Source organism: Helianthus annuus, chromosome 4 (assembly GCF_002127325.2).
Source record: "Helianthus annuus cultivar XRQ/B chromosome 4, HanXRQr2.0-SUNRISE, whole genome shotgun sequence".
NCBI lineage: Eukaryota > Viridiplantae > Streptophyta > Magnoliopsida > Asterales > Asteraceae > Helianthus > Helianthus annuus.
Genome location: NC_035436.2, coordinates 4,445,728 through 4,467,127, shown reverse-complemented (window position 1 = coordinate 4,467,127; position 21,400 = coordinate 4,445,728). Strand labels below are relative to the sequence as shown.

Sequence of the window (21,400 nt, the reverse complement as noted above, 5' to 3'; positions counted from 1 at the left end):
TAACGGGACTTAAAGTAAAACGGGTTACGACTTCCCGAACCTACTAAGCTAACTAGGAATAATTCTAATCTAGTTAGATAGTGACTTATGAGTGGGTTAAAACACTTAAATTATGAACTAAGGAAAATGGAGGGGCCAAAGATGTTAAAATCGAAACTTATGTTGCTAATTTAATTAAAACAAAAACCAAACACCCCATTTGGGGATGTCTGGTCGTACAAAGAAGCAGGAGGCGATGGGTTTCTTCAAACCCTAAAATCCTTACTAAAACTCTCAAATTGGAGGTGTAAATCTGGTCCAAAACGAAAATCGAGCATAGATTACTGATCCCCATTGCAAGGGGGTTGTAAGGTATGTAAAATTTGATGTTAATTCTCTACTTGAAATTCTCATGAATTTAGGATATTCGAAATTTGTTGATGCATGTTCGTTATATGATGAAATAGGAACATTGTAGTGTCTAGGAGTAAACCCTAGACAAGCATATGATGAAATTAGGTCTAAATCTTGTGAATTCATGATCACCATTGAAGGTGATAAGTGTGATGATGCTAAATTCGTGTAATGTGATGTTTTTAGGGTTTTTGATGGCTAAAAATAGTGCTATAATATCATAAACATGTTTCGATTGAAAACTGAATTCAAACAGCTTCTGATCAGAATTTACAGCCGAATTGTATTGGCTGTAACGTGGACAAAACATGACAAAAACGTTTGTTTCTTGAGTCTAAAATGTAATTCCAGGAAATATCTTTAAAACCCCACTGGAATCACATTTTTTCGACTAAAATTGAGCGTTTTATGAATTTTTCCGTATCAAAGGTTCAAGCTGCGTTTTCTGGCAGAATTTGCAGCCCATTAAGAATGTCATAACTCAATTTAGGAATTGAGTTATGATCTCAAATTCTTACTGTAGAAAGTATTAAGTTATTAGAAGAATCTCCAATTGAAATTTCGTCAATCGGATAAACGAGGAATTTTTAATGAATTTTTCCGTAAGCTGCAGTCAGAAGTGACGAATCTGATTGCAGCTTAGTAGATGAATTTTTACGAATTTTTGGTAAAGAATTAGATCTTGAAATTTTAACACAAGGGCTACCCATCCGAGAGGTACGCCACATAAAAAAATCATAATTTTTGAAGACTTGTAAACAGGTTAAACAAGTCACCAAAAACAGCCTATTTTCAGTGATACGAAACTTGATTGTTGATATTATAAATTATGCCCACAATGTTCATATGTTGAAATTATGAATCAAACGCGTAATTTCCTAGTTCGACTAATTATGTGTGATGCAGGGTAATACAAATTTTAATTATGAAGCCGATTTAGCTTATATGCACATATCATATAATTAAGGGTAGTTAACTTTTGAAGAGTTAAACTAACCATGGACGGAGTCGAATAGTAGTTTTGACATAGAAAACACGTGAGGTGGAATAGTCGTGGTTATAATGACTAATCTAACCACCTTGTGAATTATGATGATAGTTTGACTCTTGACAAGCTATATTTGAAATATGGTTCCGACACGAAATGAAACGGGTCGGGACATATAAAATAATGATAAACCATGTTTAATGGTAAAATGGGCGAAATGGTAATTGGTCACGAGATGACATATATATAAAATGAGTTTTTGAATGGCTACTTATTAAGGTAAGCCTAAACGAATAAAAAGAGTAAAACGACGAATTAGTCATGTGTACACGAAAAAGAGTTGAAGTTTAAAACAACACCATTTAATATTAAGCACAAAATATTTGGTAGTCTAGACCAAACGGGTCAAATGGTAATATTTATACCATTTGACAATTAACGACTAATAAGTGTATGTCGAGTCTCATGCTCGCAGGGTAATTGGTTTATGAATTAGCGAGGCTATGAATTAGCATATTATAGAGACAAGGTCTTAAAACGGGTCAATATGTTGACCCGAGCCAGGTACACTTATATATATAAAGATGTATAGTTAGAAGTGTTTAACTTCCCTTCACGGGTCAAAAGGAGTAGATAGGTAAAACGGTTTAAGAATTCATAAGAAACCCGTAATTTGAACCTTGCACATTAGTAAATTGATATAACGTGATATGCATGATATTTTGAATATGATTGATTGATCTTTTATATTGGTTCATATGTAACATATTAGAATTTCGAGAAACTAATGTATTGGTATGTTAGAAAGAGCGAAATCCGAGATTTAGGCTTGAGTATAATGAACAAAGCAACCAAAAGATGGATTTACAGGGACTACCGTGAGTTACGGTAGTACCGTAAGTTACGGTAGAGGTCAGGAGCTTACGGTGTGAGTCTACTGGTTTACGGTGGACCATTATTGGAAATTGACCACCGTAACTTACGGTGAAACCGTAAGTTACGGTAGAGCCTGAATGTTTATAAATTTTATATAATTGTAAATTTTCAAATTCATTTCGATCGTAGTTTCGATCAAGTATCATTTCTAAGCATTCTAATATAAATGTTTATGTAAACATTTCAATCTTAGGTACTCAAGGATTATGGGTGACGATCAAGCAACTTTTGAAGGACCGAACACATACTCTTGAAGCTTCCGCATAAATCAACTCGGTTTAAACAATGTTTATGATGTAAACTATTTGCTAAACAACTTTTGAAATGTTTAAACGACGTACTCAATTATGTTATGTTGTATTATTTTAAAATTGTAAAGTTTAAACAAACCCGTATTTTTACAAAGTATATGTAGTCATAATTACATGTTGTTTGTCGTATACTTTACAAAAACCATTAAATAATGACAAGGGTGTTACAGAAACCCCATTTAGTCTGGTATACGGGTCAGAAGCGGTAATCCCAGCCGAAATTGGCCTCCCGTCACCGCGCATGCTTGCCATGGAGAAGCAAAATAATGAAAAAGAACGAAGAATGGATTTAGACCTTCTTGAAGAAAGGCGCGAGAACGCCGCCATCGCAGAAGTAAGATATAAATCCAAGCTCGAGAAGTACTACAACGCGCGCGTACGCGTGTGTACTTTCGTTCCAGGGGACTTTGTCTTACGCGACAATGAAGCTTCCAATGCGGAGAAGCCAGGCAAGCTGGAACCGAAATGGGAAGGGCCGTACATTATCAATGAGGTCCTAGGCAAAGGGACGTACACCCTAAAAAGAATAGATGGAACAACTGTTCCTCGCACCTGGAACGTGCAGCAGCTGCGCAAGTGTTATATATAGCCAAGCTAGTCAACAAGTCAGATTTATACAGGCAATGTATTTTTCTATTCTTGGCTCTGCGCCCTATTAATGCAATAGTTATCCTTACCCACGTTATTGTTTGTTACAAATTGCATATAATTCCTTTGGTATGCGCGAAAACAATATGGTGAACATTGTACACCTCATGAACGGTCTAAGTAAAGCCCAAATCCGCGCGCATTCTAGACCTACGTTCACACATGAGCACAATACCATTCTCATTCGCTCTACCTAAACAAAGTAATTATGCACATGCAACATATTGTAATCCAAACACAACTTGTAAACTACCAAAGCAAATATACACAACATTTCATCAAAATGTTACTAGTGCGGCAAAAGCATTTTAACAACCATTTGCAAAAGCACAACAGTGCATCATCAAGTTACTAGTGCAACAAAGCACTTTAACAAAATATTTACAAAACACAGCAGTGTATCACCAAAATATAGCTACAACCTCAACAGAGGTATATACGATTTCCCTAACCTAACCTAACTAGGAGGATCAATAGTAGGCTTGTCATCAGCAACAACTGTTACCTGATCGCCAGAACGGAGCATCCACCCTTCCGGTTAGTCGGAGAACGTTCTGTCAAGGCATCAGCAGATAATGAAACAACTCCTTCATCACCAGCACATTTCAACCAGCGAGATTCACAACCGGTGCCCACAGGTTTGTGAAAAGCAGAATTAGAAGGTTCCTCATTTCCGGTAACCTCTGGCGACGGCGAATTAGCAAGCAGAAGAAGACCTTCAGCGGCCTCGTAAACTCTCAAGACCTCCAATAGTCTTCGAGAACGAGAGGATTGTCTGGTCTTCATATCTCCAAATCAGGTAAAAAGTTCACAACTACCAAATATATATAAAGGGAATACCAGCATCGATAGGAGAGAAAGGAAAAATAATCATGCTCAACTATCAAATCATCTTCCTCTAAACGGCGCTACCAGAAAAATGTCATGTCTCATTTAATGAAGTCTGACAGCGTCTACACATATCCCTAAGAAAGAAGATGAAAAGGTACTGCATATATTCATTTTTTATTTTACAAATGACGTAATAAACGTCAAACCATGATTAAGCAGGATCAGACCAAAGAAGGAAATTCACAAATTTCCTTCAGTGACAATTTTCAAATAGAATCATAATGAGCAAGAGTATCTTCTCCCAGAAGATTCTCCATTTTCAAGCCAAAAAACCCGACAGCAAAAAGCACCTCTCTCTTATAGTCCAGTGCTCTACTTATTTGCATAAGAGCAACACTAGACTAGGGAGACTTGAAGGGATAAGGTCTCAAAAACCTCATGTTAAGTACTTGGGACCATACCACAACCTCGTCTTTTAAACCCTCTTTAGACCTTGCGCAGCCGCACACTGGTTCCACAAAGAGAACTTAGAACAAAAACAGCAAGCAACATCTGCGCGCCAAAAGGAAACTAACGAATCCTTGCGCCTTTCTCCATAACAAAGGGGTAAAAATCCCAACAAGCACTCCCGCTTAAATAATACCCAGACTTAGATATTATTTACTGCACTGATACCACATGATAAGGAGTCACACCGGATTATGGAAGTAATCTTCTAGAAGACTCAATCGTGCACCACCAGACGGTTATAACCGTCTGGCCACATGTCATCATCCCGGGCTCCCTTGAAGTCACGATGATGGCATGGAATTGAAGAGAAATCTCCACTTGCCCACTTTCCACGTGGCAACTCCCCAGCCGTTGATCTAGATCACGATCCGTGTGCTCTCACATCCGATTAAGAGAATTGACGGAGGGAAAATAACCGCTTACGGAGTTAGCATCTTCCGTTAACATTTCAATAACAGGTTTTCCCGCCCAAACTCCCGGCTATAAATAGAAGAGTAATTCAGATATAATCTTTAAGTTACATTCACTCCACTTATACTTCTTCTTCTTCTTCTTCATACCGATACTTATTCTCACGCCGGAGGGTGGTCATGGATAGAACCCCCATTCTCCCCGTGGCGAGTTTGACGGTTTCTGTTTTGCAGTTATCGAGAAGAGGAAAAGATCTGTCCCTTTGAACCAAACGAGAAGAAACCAACCCCTTTTATGCAGAACCTAACCCCCTAGTTTATCTGATTCCGGTCATTTAACCAGTGTTTCTTCAAATACCATCATCTTCTTCTTCAGACCAACTTCTTCTTCACACCAGACCATCATCTTCTCCACCCCCACCGCACCACCACCATCCCCACCGCAACCCCACTGCACCACCACCATCCCCATCGCACCACCACCATCCCCATCGCTGGCGGCACCTGCAACCACCCGTCACAACCTAACCACCTGCCATGACCTGTCACACCCAGCGGCACCTTTCAGATCTACGGTGTGGGCTACAATCGGAGATGCTTTGGGATTTCTTGAGTCCTCACAGAGTGAAAACTACCACAATAAACTCGAAAACACACCGGAAACATATGATTTTGCATCAAATCAGCTGCATCCGATACAAAAACAGTCAAAAGATAAAACCCTAAAATCCTTCATCAGCCGCACACCCTTTCTCCCTCAGATCAGAACCCTCCGGTCGCCGGAGCACCCCCCCCGGCCGTCGTTCCTGCCGTCGTGCAGAACCACCTCCACCATCTTCAACCTCCAGTGGCCTAACATCATCATTGACCTGTCTCCCCTGCTCCGGTCTCTCTCTCATCGCCGTCACTCTCTTTCTTCGCCGTCACTCTCTCTTCGGTTCTTCGTCGTGCCACCACCAGACGGCGGTGGTGGTGGTCAGCCGGTACACAGATCAAAGGGAGGGGTGGTTTAGGGGGTTTGGATGTGTGGTGATGTACCAGAGAATGAGAGAGGGTGTGTAAAGGAGGGTATTTATTTAGGATTTTTTAATTAAGAAAATGTTTTAATGAAATGTACTTGGACAAATATACCGATGCACAAAAAGACAAAAAAGGCATGTTGGAACAGTAAAAAATGAGAGTTTTTTTAGATTTGGACTAAAATGACAACAAAAAGCAAACCACATGGACCCAGATTTAAAAAGTTTGAGATTTGGACTAAAATGACAAAACTGTCCAACCACAGGGACCAAGATGACAGTTTACTCCATTTAAATATTTCTTCTTTTTTATAATAATTAATTAACTCAAAAAACTAAATAAATATAACAAAATATTCAAAGAAAAAAAGTAAAAATACATTAAACATAAAAGTCCTAGATTAAAAAAAGGTACTATATTAAAAATATATTAACGTATTACACATTTAAATATTTCTTCTTTTTTTTATAATAATTAATTAATTTTAAAAACTAAATAAATATAACAAAATATTCAAAGAAATAATAAAAATACATTAAAAACATAAATCCTAAATTAAAAAATACATTAAACATAAAGTGCTAAAATAAAAATACATTAAACATAAAAGTCCAACATTAAAAAAAATAAAGTACTATAAGAAAAATATATTAAAATTTAAAACTAATTCATTTGTGAGTGAAATTGTTGTGCCTTTCCTTAAAAGTTTGCCACACTTCATCCATTAGAAACGTGTGACCTTTATCTTGTTTGTATTTTTTATGCGCATGGATATGCAAATTGACATCACTTGCATCATTTGGTCGACCGCTGCATTGATTCACCAAGTTGTTGACGATATCGTTGAAGACAGTAACTTTTCTACGCATTTCTCTCCATTTTCCGGAAATTTGATCTGCATTTTGGTAAGGCCCACGCTCCCTAATGGTGTGGAAGGTGTCACGTAAACGCTTCTAAAAGTCCGTTACTTTTTGAGAGTCAGCTATATATAAAAAATGGTAACATAGTAAAAATTAACATGTAAGATATTAATAAGTGTAACATAATAGAAAAATATGTAACAAACAAAAAAAATGTAAGATTTATAAAACATGATATAAAAAATTGTAAGATTTATAAAACATAACTAAAAAACATTTATTTATTGATAGCTGGGTCCTCTAAGATGTCGACCAAACGCGAGCCAAAACGATCTCCCCTGCAACCGTTCACCTCTCGACCACTCTTTCAACAGGTGGGGCATCGTTCGCCTTCTTTCCATTCTTTTGTTTTTGTTTTTCTTTGATGGACCTGCTTGCATTGGTTGAACTACGTAGGGTTGAGTTTCGTGTATGGCATTTTGCGAACTTTGGGTGTTTAGTTGGTTTTGGTAATAAAAGTTCCAAGCTAAAGCTTGTGGGGACTCCATATTTGTTCCATGCCAATAACATCCGGCAAATAGGTAGGGGTTGGGTTGGGTTGAGCGTTTGGTGTGTTGGGAGTATTCGATATGCTTCCATAAGGATTGTTCTGGCCTATGTTGCCCCAAGGAAACATGATTTTTATAAAAAAATATATGAAGTTTATAAAATGTAGAGATAATTGGAGAGAAAACATGGTAGCAAACAGGTGTTCGGTATAAAAAATGTGAAAAAGGAAGTAGTTTATATAACTTTTGTTTTACTTTTCCATGCCATTTCCATACCATCGTCACCCCCAACCCGTCCCTTTTTGCAGTATTCCGCACCCGATCACACCGGCCACCATGCCCAGGGGCGGACCTATTAACAAACATCGGGTTCCCAGGAACCCATTCGGTTTTTAATTTTTAGTACAAATGTATACAACAAACTGAAAAGGAACCCAGAAGTAAAATATAAAGGAACCCATAAACAAAAAAAACATTGGTTCTTTACTGGTTAATCCGCGTTATTTCTTGTAAGATACCCGAGTTCTTATCCTGTGTGAGGCAGTTATGAATATTTTTGTTCCGTTTATTTTTTGTCTAAATTGTTATCTTCAAGCATTTTGCTCTAGAACTGTTCATTGTGAAAACTTGTTTTTGGTGCTGCTTCATGGTATTACTAAGAATCTTTTGTGTGTTAGGATATTGTTTTTCTTTCTTTGAATTTGGCAAACTTGTGGAATTTATAGTAAAATACTTTTCATTTATGAGCTTAAATAGTTTGGCCTTTGCTTGAGAACCCAAGAATTTTCTTTCAATCTGTTTACATTGTAGATTTGAGTAAGGTCTAAAGTAAATTCTATGTTTCTTTTATTTGTAGATTTTCAAATATCCCATTGACAGTCATACATAGTTTATTAATTTATAAGTTAAAAAAATATGGTATTTTACATATATTTTAATGGCATTCTGATATAGTTATTAACATAAGTAACAATGAATCTGGCACAATGCATCCTTAGGTTATTTGGGATAGGAATATTATGAAGCATCATAGAAAAAAAGGTGATAAAGCTGCCTGATCCGACCCGAAAATTCTAACGTTGAGTTGACCGAAATTCGAGCATCTAAAAAAGTGAACCCAGTGAATAAAAATTCTGGATCCGCCACTGACCATGCCACATGGCATGAGGCCTTGATCCCACACCATATATCATTACTTTTCTTCAGTCAACTTTGACTTTTTGTCTTCATACAAACTAATCAAATGACTTGATATAAACGTGTGTATAACTGACGGTTGATATTGTACTATTGTTAAATAGGCCCCACCAAGAACTAACTTATAACTTGCAAGAAAGAAACCAAAGGCACGTGAACACGTGGTTCGGTAGAATCCCCACCCCTGACCCACCCACCCACTTTCATCTGCATCAAATCAAACTCACTCACTTACAGGCAGCAGGTGCCCTTTTTTCTCTCTTTATCCCCCCCTTCCTTAATCTTAGCGTTTCATCCTATTCATCCGATTACTGTTATTCATCAATTCTGTTGCTTCAACCGTTGTTCGGTTTTAGATCCTTGATCTCAGTTTCTGTTGCTTCAATCGTTCGTTTTTAGATCCTTCATCTCAGTTTCTTTCCGTTGTTTCAATCCTTCGTTTTTCGATCTTTTTTTGATCTCGGTTTCTTTCGGTCGTTTCAATCGATCGTTTTTACATCTTTCGTAGTTTTGCTATTTCAATTGTTAGTTTTAGATCCTTGATCAGAGTTTCTGTTGTTTCCGTCTGTTCGTTTTTAGATTTTTAATCTAAGTTTTGTTAATCAATCGTTCGTTTTTCGATCGTTTTTGTTGTTTCAATCGTTCGTTTTTAGATCGTTTTTTGTTAAATCGTTAGTTTTACATATCTGATCGCACTAGATTTATTATTATTTCTGAATTTTGTTGTTTCAATCGTTCGTTTTTAGATCGTTTTTTGTCAAACCGTTCGTTTTACATCTCCGATCGCAATAGAATTATTATAATTTCTGAATTTCAGTCGTTCGTTTTTTGATCGTTTTTGTTGTTTTAATTGTTGGTGTTTAGATCGTTGATTGTGATGGGGAAGGTGACGGTTGCAGTGGCGGTGATCGGAGGCGCAGCGGTGTGTGCTGCAGCGGCGTTGGTTGTGCGACACCGGATGCAGATATCAAAACAATGTGTGAAGTCTGCTGATATTCTCAAGGAATTGGAGGAGAAATGTGCGACTCCTACGTCGAAATTGAGGCAGATTGCTGATGCGATGACGGTTGAGATGCATGCTGGACTTGCTTCTGAAGGTGGTAGTAAGCTTAAGATGCTTATCAGCTACGTTGATAATCTTCCCACAGGGTAATTGATTGGTTTTTGTGGAGATTTGTTTGAAATTTGGTTATTTTGTGGTGATTTAAAGCCTTTTGGATTATGAATTATGGTTTTGTTTGTGATTAGTGGTGAAATTTGATTGATTTTGCTACAATGTGTGAATTATGTTTCTTTGTTTTGCTGGATCTAGGGCTCCGAGCCGGCTTGTTTCGGCTGGGATTGTAAACTGAGCTGATTACTTGAGCTTGCGCTCAGCTTGGCTCGGCTCTAAAAATGGTTTGGCTCATCTTGGTTTCAGCTGTTCACAAGCTGAGCCGAGCCGAGCCGAGCAAGGGGTAGTGTGGCTCGTTGTAAACTGAGCTTAGAACTTGAGCTCGGCTATGCTCTAGGAAAAAGTTTGGCTCAGCTTGGTTTCGGCTGTTCACAAGCTGAGCCGAGCCAGGCCGAGCAAGGGGCAGTATAGCTCGTTGTAAACTGAGCTGAGAGCTTGAGCTCGGCTCTGCTCTGCTCTAGGAAAAAGTTTGGCTTAGCTTGGTTTCGGCTGTTCACAAGCTGAGCCGAGCAAGGGGCAGTGTGGCTCATTGTAAACTGAGCTGAGAACTTGAGCTCGGCTCTGCTCTGGGAAAAAGTTTGGCTCAGCTTGGTTTCGGCTCTCTAGGCTGTTCACGAGCCGAGCCAGGCTAGATCGGCTCGGATTTAAAACCGAGCCGGCTCAACTTGGCTCGTAGTGTAAACCGAGCTGATAACTTGAGATCAAGCTCGGTTGGGCTCATTTAAAAAAGTTTGGCTCAGGTTTTCTTTTCGGCTTGGTTTGAACCGAATAATGATGGAGAATTGGGATTAAAATATTGAATGCCTTTTACTTTTACTTGGGCTATAAAATGATAAAAGTTAGGGTTAATTTAAGCGGGCCATTAAGCGAGCCAACCTTGGCTTGTTTAAAACCTAGCCACGAGTTACTTGGCCAGTCCTAGTTGTATCTAGATCTATTGTTTCCTCCATGATTTAATATCATTTTTTTTCTGTATTGAGGAATTTGATTCTGTGTATAAATCTGTATCTGAATGCATTTTCAGTTATTGTCTTAAAAGGTCCAGGGGTGAAAGGCCTATCAACTTGTTAGAATCATATAAAGTCAATTTTAAAAACCAGTTTATTTAAATATTGTATAGACCTATGGGCCACACAGATGTTAACAGGTGAGGTCCCCTCCCCTCAATTTTATCTGTTGCTGATAAAGGTCTTTTAAGATTCAGTATAAAATCATGAACCAAACAATTTATAACCAGTTCGTGAACCGTTCGGCGGGAAGTTTGTTTATGTTCGTTCGATTAGCTTAACGAATGAACACGAACAAAAAAATTTGTTCCGTTAGCTTAACAAACGAACACGAACACAGGTCTCGTTCGTTCGATTCCGTTCGTGAACGTTTGGTAATATGTTCACTTATGTTCGTTTGTTTCCGTTTGTTCGTGTTCATTTGTTTCCGTTCGTTCGTGTTCATTTGATTATATTAAAAAATAATAAACAATAAACCTTTTTATCTAAACATATTGAAAACTTGAAACCCTATTTTTTACTAAGTTAGCTAAAATTTGGACATTCTAAGACATTTTTTGGAATAATTATATCTAAGTTAGTTAAACTTTCAATAATTATGTCTAATGTAGTTAAACTTGATTAATCGTTTGGCGGTTGTAGTAGACTTTTTGTGTTTTGATTTATCATTTGATGGTTGTATTTAACTACTTAAGTCCATTGTTTAAGGATAACAACGTTTTTTTTTCAAGTTAAGTGTTCGTTTACGTTTGTTGTTATTTGCTTGCGATCGTTTGTGTTTGTGACCAATGTTCACGAACTGTTCGTGAACAACTGAATTTCCTTAACGAACGAACACGAACATAAAACTTATGTTCGGTATGCGTTCGTGAACAGTTCGCGAACATGTTAATTTCCTTAAGGAACGAACACGAACATGGCCTTGTTCGTGTTCGTTCGGTTCGTTTACAACCCTACCTTTTGCTATTTCTAGAAAGTTATGGACCAGAAGTTTTCTAAAAACACGCAGGTCAAACGGATCGGGTCGGGTTGACCCGCATATACTTTAATCCTGTTTGACGTACAATATCTGCATTGTTGTGTTTCTTTGTATAGTTAAATCTGATTTGACTTTAAATTTGAACCAGTTTCTTTTCTTCTTTTACTTTAGTGATGAGGAAGGAGTGTATTATGCGTTGGATCTTGGGGGAACAAACTTTCGGGTTCTGCGGGTGCAGTTGGCTGGAAAGTCTGGTATCGAGTTTCAAGAGTTTGCTGAGGTGTCAATCCCTCCTCAGTTGATGGTTGGAACTTCAGAAGTAAGCTTCTCATTCTCTTGCTGAAAAAATGAATTCAGTTTAGTCTATCATATTAGGTTACGGGTCAAAATGAGTCAATTTATACTACGGGCCAGAACAGGCCTGTTCAGGGACCCGCGAACACTCTTTTGGACCTTTTTGTATTTTTTTTATAAATATTAATGTGTTACTTATGTTTATATGAAAGTTTTGTTCTTACAATCATAAATTCTAAACCTTTAAGTGAAACGATTTAGTGAGTTTAGCTTTTTATTATATATATTAGTTTTCTCCGGGTTGGGTTGCTCCTCAAATAATTCAGCCTTTTATTTTAGTTTTATAAATATTTAATGTGTTAAATATGACTATGAAAACAACTTTAACAAAATAATAGTATAATTCTTTGTATAAAACTACTTTGGGCTACTAGTGACCCGTTCAACGTGTTCTCCTTTTAGTTTTTTTTTTGAATTTTGGAATGAACCATCTGATCCGTTTGACATAAAACTCAATTCGGATCGAGGGTCGAAATGGCCACCTCTACTTTTCATATATGTGTTTTTTTTTAAGATCTGAAAATTGTCTTCTGCAGGCACTTTTTGACTACATTGCCGCAGAACTTGCTAAATTTGTTGCTGATGAAAGTGAAAAGTTTCGGCTTCCTGCAGGCAGACAAAGGGAGTTGGGTTTCACCTTCTCGTTTCCTGTCTTGCAATTATCTATTGATTCCGGGACTCTTATTCGCTGGACAAAAGGCTTCTCTATTGGCGAAATGGTAATCACATTATGGTTCACAATTTTACATTATTTTCAATTTAATCACTTTGTGTTACTATTCCTAAGTACTTATTTAACATTAGCATGTCACATTTTCCTTTCTTAGACCACCCGTAGTGGGGCGTGTTTTTTAAAAAAAATTCAAAAAAAACGCCCCAAAACGCCGTCCCCCCACTACACCGGGCGTTTTTGGCCGTTATAATTGACTCTTTTGCATGTTGGCGTTTTTATTAAAACGCCGAATTTGGTTTCATTGTCTGACATGCATTTGACTTTTTTTGCCCACCCACACTTTTCACCTTGGTTCCTCCAATCACTTTTGCCCACCCACACTTTTCAACCTGACATGCATTTGATTCTTTTTTTTTTTCATTAAAAATAATATGGGCATTATAATTCTTCACCACTACACCACTTTATGCTATAATGCCCCATGCTGACTGGGTGACACGTGTCGAATAATGCCCCATGGTGGGGGCATTATAATTCTTCACCATTACACATGGTCTTATGCGGGAGGAAAACTGGAGGATGTGTAACAAGTCAAAAAGGGTTTGACCCGAAACTTGTAGTTTTTATACGGGTTGGATTGGACCAGGTTGGGGACCCAATATTCTTTTTCCGCCAAGTTTTTTTGTTTTATAAACTTCTAGTGTGTCAAATATGTTTACAGTAGTTATCGTATTTTAGTTTACGGGTGGGGTAAACTGTTAAAATGAGTTCGGGCCAACACTTTTAATTTGTGGGTTGAGCGGGTCAGGTCGGGTAAACTGACTGCTCTCCTGCTTGCTTTTCCTTCTTTTCTTTTGTTTTTATTTATAAATTTTCATTGGGATGCATTTTTAGTCTTCAGAAATAGGCTCACTTGATTTGTTATGTTCTTTATTCAAGAATTTAATATTTAAATAGTTTTTTTTTGTCACAATTATATGCCATTAAAATGTTGTATCAAATTAACTGTTTCAATTTTTGTGCAACAAGAGAGTATAAAAGTTAATGGCTGAGTGATCAAAATGTAAACTTATAACTTGATGACCATAGTTGTTAATAGCGAATAGCGGCAAATAGAGACAAGGGACCTATATGCTACATAGCGAATAGCGACCGCTATTTTATAAATAGCGATACACTAGAAAAAGAATTTTGAAAATTTTTATATGTATACTATATCAAAATACCTTGGTATATATGCTATTTTACATGTATATTTAACAAAAACCTATAAATCCAGCTATTTTATAGCTATATCTAATTGCTATTTACATAAAAAAAATAAAAAAAAAACCTAACTGTCGCTATTCACGCTACTGGTTGCTATGACCCAGATAGCGACACTTGGTCGCCTCGCTACATAGCGCGCTATAGCGGTCACTATAGCCGCTATTGACAACTATGTTGATGACTGGTAATTTTTTTGTTGATTATTTGATTTGTTTAGTGTAACTGAAATATTAACAAATGGAAGTTAGTTTATCTGTTATCTGTGACTTCATTAACATTAGAACTCCATGAATTGAAGGGTTTAATTTAGACTTTACTATGTCCAATTCACATCAATAAAACAACTCAAAATCTTATGGAAGACTGACATAGATTTGTATTACACATATGAATAATGCTAACTAACTGAAATGTACAATCTACCAATAACACTTTTATATTTGCATGCAACACATATAATCTAGTCTAATTTAGTCACTTCATTTACTAATTAAACATATTTTAGAATCACATAGGATGCAGGAGTAATAAAGTTGATAATCTTTTTTTCTTTTTTTTTTTTTCACATTTTTAAATTGCTAGGTCGGCAAAGATGTGGTTGCGGAATTGACAAAAGCAATGGAAAGGCAAGGTGTTGATCTGCGTGTTTCTGCACTGGTGAGTTCATTCGGTTGCTAATCTTATTACAAAAAATGTCCTTGTATCTGTAATTATATATGACTAAGTTTTTAGGATTTTCAATCAAATGTTTACAATAAATTATACATGACTAATTTCCATAAATGTATTTACATTCTAATCTATCTACGAGTCTACGACCTAACGCTAAAACATAACAAGATAATATAATTTCTAAGGATAACGCGTACAAAGACAACCCCAAATATCTAATACAGTAGAAACTTGATAAATTAATACTCGATTATTTAATAAACTCTTTAAGATAATATTTTTTACCGGTCCCGACTCGGGGATAGGGTGCTAAATTAATAATTCGCTAAAATTATAAGATAATACATTTTTGATAATTTCTTTAGACCCCATATAAAATATAAATTAATAATTCCTTATACATAGCATATTACATGAATGATTTATGAAGGTTTCTTGAAAAATGACTCAATTTTGTTTTTTGTTGAAATCAATTTCCCCTTGAATCTCGTCTCTAATTTTCCTTAATGTCCATAAAGTGATACATTGAACACAATAAGCATAATAAGGTGGGAGATTGAAGGTTTCTTTCAAATTGGGCCGTTCATTTGATATACATGCATTGTATACAATAATTAAGTGGAAGCTTGAAAGGTGTTTGTAAACTAAGTATTCTACTATAAATTAATAAAATATTAATTAATATATAAATTAATAATAATTATTAATTTATCGATTAATTGATAACTCTTTTAATTAATAAATTTTGGTGATCCCAAGTGTATTATTTTATAGAGTTTCTACTGTAGTTTCACTAGGGCAACCTGTTAATTAATTTAGAGGTCACCCAAGTGTCAATGTGGTTTCATTTATGTCGATTTCGTCATAAGGCATGTGTTTGGCAAAATTTGGTATAAACAAGACATGATCAGATTTATAGAAAAAGGTTGAATACATGGGTGGCCTCTACATACGTTATCCTAACGTTTTTAGGTAGTTCTTGACTAATATTATTTTGAAACTGCTTTCTTGACTTGTTACATTTGGATGTAGGTAAATGATACAGTTGGAACATTGGCAGGAGGGAGATACGATAACAAAGATGTTTTTATAGCCGTGATTTTGGGTACCGGAAGTAATGCAGCTTATGTGGAACGGGCTCAAGCTATCCCAAAATGGCACGGCCCACATCCTAAATCAGGAGAGATGGTGAGCAATGGTTTTGCTTTTAGTTTTTTCTTCCCTGTTCCATAATTCCATTTGTTTTAGAAGTAATTTCACACACACACATATATATATATATATGTATATATAGGATCCGGTTCACTCCATAACCACCCCGAGTTGTGAGAACCGTGAGAACACCAGTGGAATCCTGCTTCCCATGCGAGTTTTTCAACCAAGTTTTGCACAAACGCAGATGAACATCTAACATCTGTGAAATAAAATAAAAAAAATTTCTCGAGCCGGCATTTATTCGAAATGTAAGTTTGTCGTACACTGATGTAAATTTGTTTTACAGAACTGATGACGTCACCTGTAAAAATGTTTTTACGGTGATGTAAATTTTCGCAGCCAACCTTTTTTTCCTTTCTGAAACAGTTGATTTTTTTTTAATTTGGGAAATATTTCTTTCTGAAAAACTTTTTTTTGGATTTCTTACGGTTCTCTCAATTCAAGGTGGTTCTCATTTTACACACACACAAACACACACATATATATATATATATATATATATATATATATATATATATATATATCCGTCTATAAATCCAACATCTCTACTGTCCATGACCATCACCGATGTGGGATTTTCCAGGGTGTAACGATAGTTGTTGAAATGCTATAAGTTTTGTTTGAGACACCAACTATCTATGAAAAAAAAAACATTTTTTTTTCTGGACATATATTGTTTTGGGTCAACCCAACCCGACTTGCCCATTTTTCCCACCTCTAATATTAATAGACGTACTTCGTTTGTTGTATAGGTGATCAACATGGAATGGGGTAACTTCAGGTCATCACATCTTCCCTTAACTGAGTATGATAACACACTGGATGCTGAAAGTTTGAACCCTGGGGAACAGGTACTTTTTATGCATGTTTTATATTAAAAAAATCCCGTTTAGTATATGTATAAATTTAGGCTCAAACTATCCACACACCCTATCTGCCTATTTGCACACCCTCTGTCTCGTATATGGTCTTTTGCCCCCAGTCTAGCCCTAACTCAGGGGTAAAGTGGTCTTTTTTGTCTATACTCCCCGTATAGGCCTAGACTGGGTGTCTAGTATGGTCCAAAAGACCATTATAGCCCTATTTTGCCCCAGTCTAGCCCTAACTCAGGGGTAAAATGGTCTTTTTTTGTCTATACGCCCCGTATAGGCCTATACGAGGCATATACGGGTTATATAAGACAAAATATGACATAATAAGAGATTCTCTTGGAAATTGAAAAAGGTTATACGCGACGTATAGACCTATACGAGGCGTATATGAGGGTGTGTGAATAGGCACTTGGGTGTGTGAATATGTAGACCCTAAATTTATTATCCATGCATAATTTATTGGGGCATGTTTGTTTACATATCCTTCTAAATGCTGTAACTTCATATTTACACTTTCAAAACACTGAAAGTTATCATATTTACCCGTTTCATAGTGGAATGATATAAGTTGAATAAACATAGTAAACATTATGTGTGAGATGATTCACAATAATAACATTGTTTTCCTATTCGTTTATCAAGTGAAACTAACTATTATAAGTAGGGCTGCAAACGAACCAAACGTTGGGCGAACAGTTCGTGAACCGTTCGGTGGGAAGTTCGTTTGTGTTCGTTTGTTTATTACACATACAAACATGAACAGCAAATTCGTTTAGTTAAATGAACAACATGAACAAAGGTCGTATTCGTTCGTTTATATTCGTGAACGTTCGGTAACATGTTCGTTTATGTTTGATAGTTCATTAGTGTTTTTAGTTTTTATATTTATTTAAATACTTCAAAATACCAACAAATTAAATATCTAATAAGTGTCGGTGTATTATATATTCCGTTCATGAACGATTGTTTGTGTTCGTTTGTTTCCATTTGTGTTTAGGAACATTAATTTGTGCTCATTTGTGTTCGTCAACGTTTGTTTTTGTTTGTTGCCTAAAAATTAACAAACAAACACAAACGAACATGAACAAGTTTATTTTCTTAACAAACAAACACAAACATAAAATTTCATTCGATAGTGTTCGTGAACGGTTCGCGAACACGTATATTTCTTAACAAATGAACACGAACAAGGTCTTGTTCGTGCTCGTTCAGTTCGTTTGCAGCCCTAAGTATAAGTGATTTTGTTCTATATACCATGGAATGGGTAAACACGATATCTATAGCGTTTTGTAAGTGTAAATGTGATATTACGAAATTTAGAAAGATATGTGAAGTTTTGAACTTTTAGAATGATGTATATATAATTAGTACTAATTTATCTCGCAGATTTTTGAGAAAATGATTTCTGGCATGTATTTGGGAGAACTTGTTCGTAGAGTTCTATGTAGGATGGCTGATGAAGCTGCTCTTTTTGGAGATACAGTACCCCCCAAATTAAAAACTCAATTCATATTAAGGTATTACTCAAACCCTTTGTTTTCTATAATAGAATTATTAATGTGGGTAGGGATCCTGTACATTAATCCAGAAGTGTGAGAAGTGTATTATAACACTATATAACACCATATAAACACCGTATAACACTATGTAACACCATATAACACCATATAACACTATGTAACACTATATAACACTATATAACATATATAACACTATACATCTATCATAGACATGCTATCAGACAAAATATAGGTTATATTTGTTATATAGTGTTATATAGTGTTACATAGTGTTATATGGTGTTATACGGTGTTTATATAGTGTTATAATACACTTCTCACACTTCTGGATTAATGTACAGGATCCTCTATCTTATTAATGTAATGTTTTTTAACTATATGATTTCTATATCTAATACGGAAAACTTACAAGAAAATGACTTCTTTATCGAGTTTATCTTCTTTGTGTATCCATATATTTAATCACATACAGCATAATAGTATCTTGTTTGTTGGGTAATTCATAGGACACCTGAAATGTCTGCAATGCATCATGACACATCATCTGATCTCAAGTTGGTAGGGAACATATTGCAAGACGTATTAGAGGTAAATCCTTTCTATAACTAATTTTATTTCCCCTCTTCAATTCTTACAAAGTATCACGCACTAGTTGCTTCATTTCATTAAAGCGGCAATTTCAATCCCCCATTGTGTAAAAACGGGTCAATTTCGGTTGTATTTTATTGTAAACGGGATAAGTAGCCAAGTAGGTGGATTTGTAAAATTTAGCTGGTAAAGAAAACGGATCAAACGCGTTAAAAGTTATCCGCCTACTCAAGTGTTTACTACACACACTAATCTGTATATTGAAGAAAGGATTAATTATTATTTCAGTAATTGTTTAGTAATCTTATTTAGTATATTAATTATTTATGAAGTTAAAAAGTCAATATGATTGACCTCCCATTTCACTTATATGATGCTCATTTATCACTTAATTTGCAGATACCCAATACAACCCTCTCAACAAGAAAAATAGTGGTTGAGGTATGCAATGTCATTGCCACACGAGGCGCTCGTCTAGCCGCGGCAGGAATTCTAGGCATTCTAAAGAAAACCGGACGGGATACAATTAAAGACAGTGAGGTCCCCAAGACTGTCATCGCGATGGACGGAGGATTATACGAACACTACAAGGAATACCGACATTGTGTCAAGAACACTTTGAACGAGTTAGTCGGGGACGAACTCGCAAAACACATTAAACTTATACACTCCGAGGACGGGTCCGGAATCGGTGCTGCTCTTCTTGCCGCCTCTCATTCCCAATACATCTAGGTGTTTGGGTCCGTTAGAAGGTGATCAGAATCGCGATGTTGTCGTTTACATACGATATGTTCTGGTCTAGATGTTACTTTGATTACGCCTACTTTGGCGTGGGTATAGTGATCGGAAATTGTTGTTGAAACTCCCTTCAGAGTTCTTAGGATAGGTGAGATCTGTTTTGGAAAATGGTTTAAGTTATGTTGAAGATGTATGAATTTATTTAGGATGTGAAAGTCGCATTGCTTTTGCTACAAGTTTTGTTCTTGCGGATTAATCATATAGATCCGAGCGGATGAATATTATTTGGTCAAGTTGGTGTGGTTCTCCATCTACTTGTTTTTAGGTTCCAAGTTGTTAGTTATGAAGGTGTGGTTCTCGGTCTAAGGTTACTAGTGCAACTTGGAACCTAAAGTAAATAAAATCCTAAAATCCTTTAATAAAATCTCTGGCCTCAAAAGATAAAACCCTAAAATCCTTCATCAGCTGCACACCCTTTCTCCCTCATCTAATCATAACCCTCCGGTCGCTGGAGCGCCCCCCCCCCCCCAGCCGTCGTTCCTGCCGTCGTGCAGAACCACCTCCACCATCTTCAACCTCCAGTAGCCTAACATCATCATTGACCTGTTTATCTAGCAGAACACTGAAATCAATCTTTAGAAAAAATGAAAAAGGACGAGGGAAACAGAGAGAAGTGTTACCGGTAGAACAACTCGTCAGACCAAAAACCATGCCGCCGCCGGCGTGGCTCCGTTGTCTTCCCTGCTCCGGTCTCTCTCTCATCGTCGTCACTCTCTTTCTTCGCCTTCACTCTCTCTCTCTCCGTTTCTTCGTCGTGCCACCACCAGAGGGTGGTGGTGGTCGGCCTGTACACAGATCAAAGGGAGGGGTGGTTTAGGGGGTTTGGATGTGTGGTGAGGTACCAGAGAGTGAGAAAGGGTGTGTAAAGGAGGGTATTTATTTTGGTGTTTTTTAATTAAGAAAATGTTTTAATGAAATGTACTTGGACAAATATACCCCTGCACAAAAAAGACATGTTGGAACAGTAAAAAATGAGAGTTTTTGAGATTTGGACTAAAATGGCAACAAAATGCAAACCACAGGGACCCAGATTTAAAAAAGTTTGCGATTTGGACTAAAATGGCAAAACTGCCTAAACCACAGGGACCAAAATGACAGTTTACTCAAGTTAATAAGTTGTTTTTTGAGTGTTTGAGTTTGCTTATTTTAGAGAGTTTTGTGTGTTTGAGAAGTCATTTTTTAGAAGTCAGAATTTCTGACTTCTCACTTATGACTTATATAAGTTAATAAGTCATTCTCACTTATGATTTATATAAGTTAATAAGTCATTTTGAGAAGGAATCCCAAACACCCTCAGAAACCAAAACTTATTTTTAGGGCAATTAGGGGGCCTACATATTTAAGGGGCCGATCGGAAACCAACACTTATCTGAAACGTACCGCAAAGTTTTGTAACAATTTTGTATATAAATGTGATGGGAACTCCGTAGCATAAGACCATGTGTAGTGGTAGCAATTTATAATGCCCCCACCATGGGGCATTATATGACATGTGGCATCCTAGTCACACTTGGGCATTATAACAAAAGTGGTGTAGTGGGCATAATGCCCTATAATGCCCTACCAATCATTAAACAAAAAAAAAAAAAAAAAAAAAAACATTTTCTCATTGGCTAGTCAAACCCAT

At 36.5% G+C, this 21,400-nt stretch overlaps 1 protein-coding gene and 2 long non-coding RNA genes across 4 annotated transcripts; 2 read left to right on the top strand and 1 right to left on the bottom strand.

The window, feature by feature from the left end:
• The first annotated feature begins 136 nt into the window (after nucleotides 1-136).
• LOC110935575 lies at nucleotides 137-2,757 on the top strand. The gene is made up of 2 exons (XR_002589212.1): nucleotides 137-351; nucleotides 2,511-2,757. It is a non-coding gene; the product is annotated as an uncharacterized LOC110935575 (long non-coding RNA).
• A 3,076-nt stretch (nucleotides 2,758-5,833) lies between these two features.
• On the bottom strand, nucleotides 5,834-20,604 carry LOC110935574. The gene is made up of 3 exons (XR_002589211.2): nucleotides 20,394-20,604; nucleotides 20,317-20,324; nucleotides 5,834-5,896 (listed from the first exon to the last, which is right to left on the bottom strand). It is a non-coding gene; the product is annotated as an uncharacterized LOC110935574 (long non-coding RNA).
• On the top strand, nucleotides 8,840-19,956 carry LOC110935573 (hexokinase-1). Of its 2 annotated transcripts, XM_022177945.2 has the most exons (10): nucleotides 8,840-8,896; nucleotides 9,517-9,801; nucleotides 11,984-12,131; nucleotides 12,703-12,885; nucleotides 14,691-14,765; nucleotides 15,813-15,968; nucleotides 16,748-16,846; nucleotides 18,254-18,384; nucleotides 18,894-18,975; nucleotides 19,375-19,956. In XM_022177945.2, exons 2-10 carry the CDS (start codon nucleotides 9,530-9,532, stop codon nucleotides 19,705-19,707), a joined length of 1,479 nt encoding a protein of 492 aa, XP_022033637.1. In that variant the 5' UTR covers nucleotides 8,840-8,896; nucleotides 9,517-9,529; the 3' UTR covers nucleotides 19,708-19,956. The 2 variants fall into 2 exon arrangements, with proteins under 2 accessions (XP_022033637.1, XP_035845567.1); XM_035989674.1 differs by having other exon boundaries at nucleotides 8,878-9,801.
• Nucleotides 20,605-21,400: the final 796 nt, after the last annotated feature.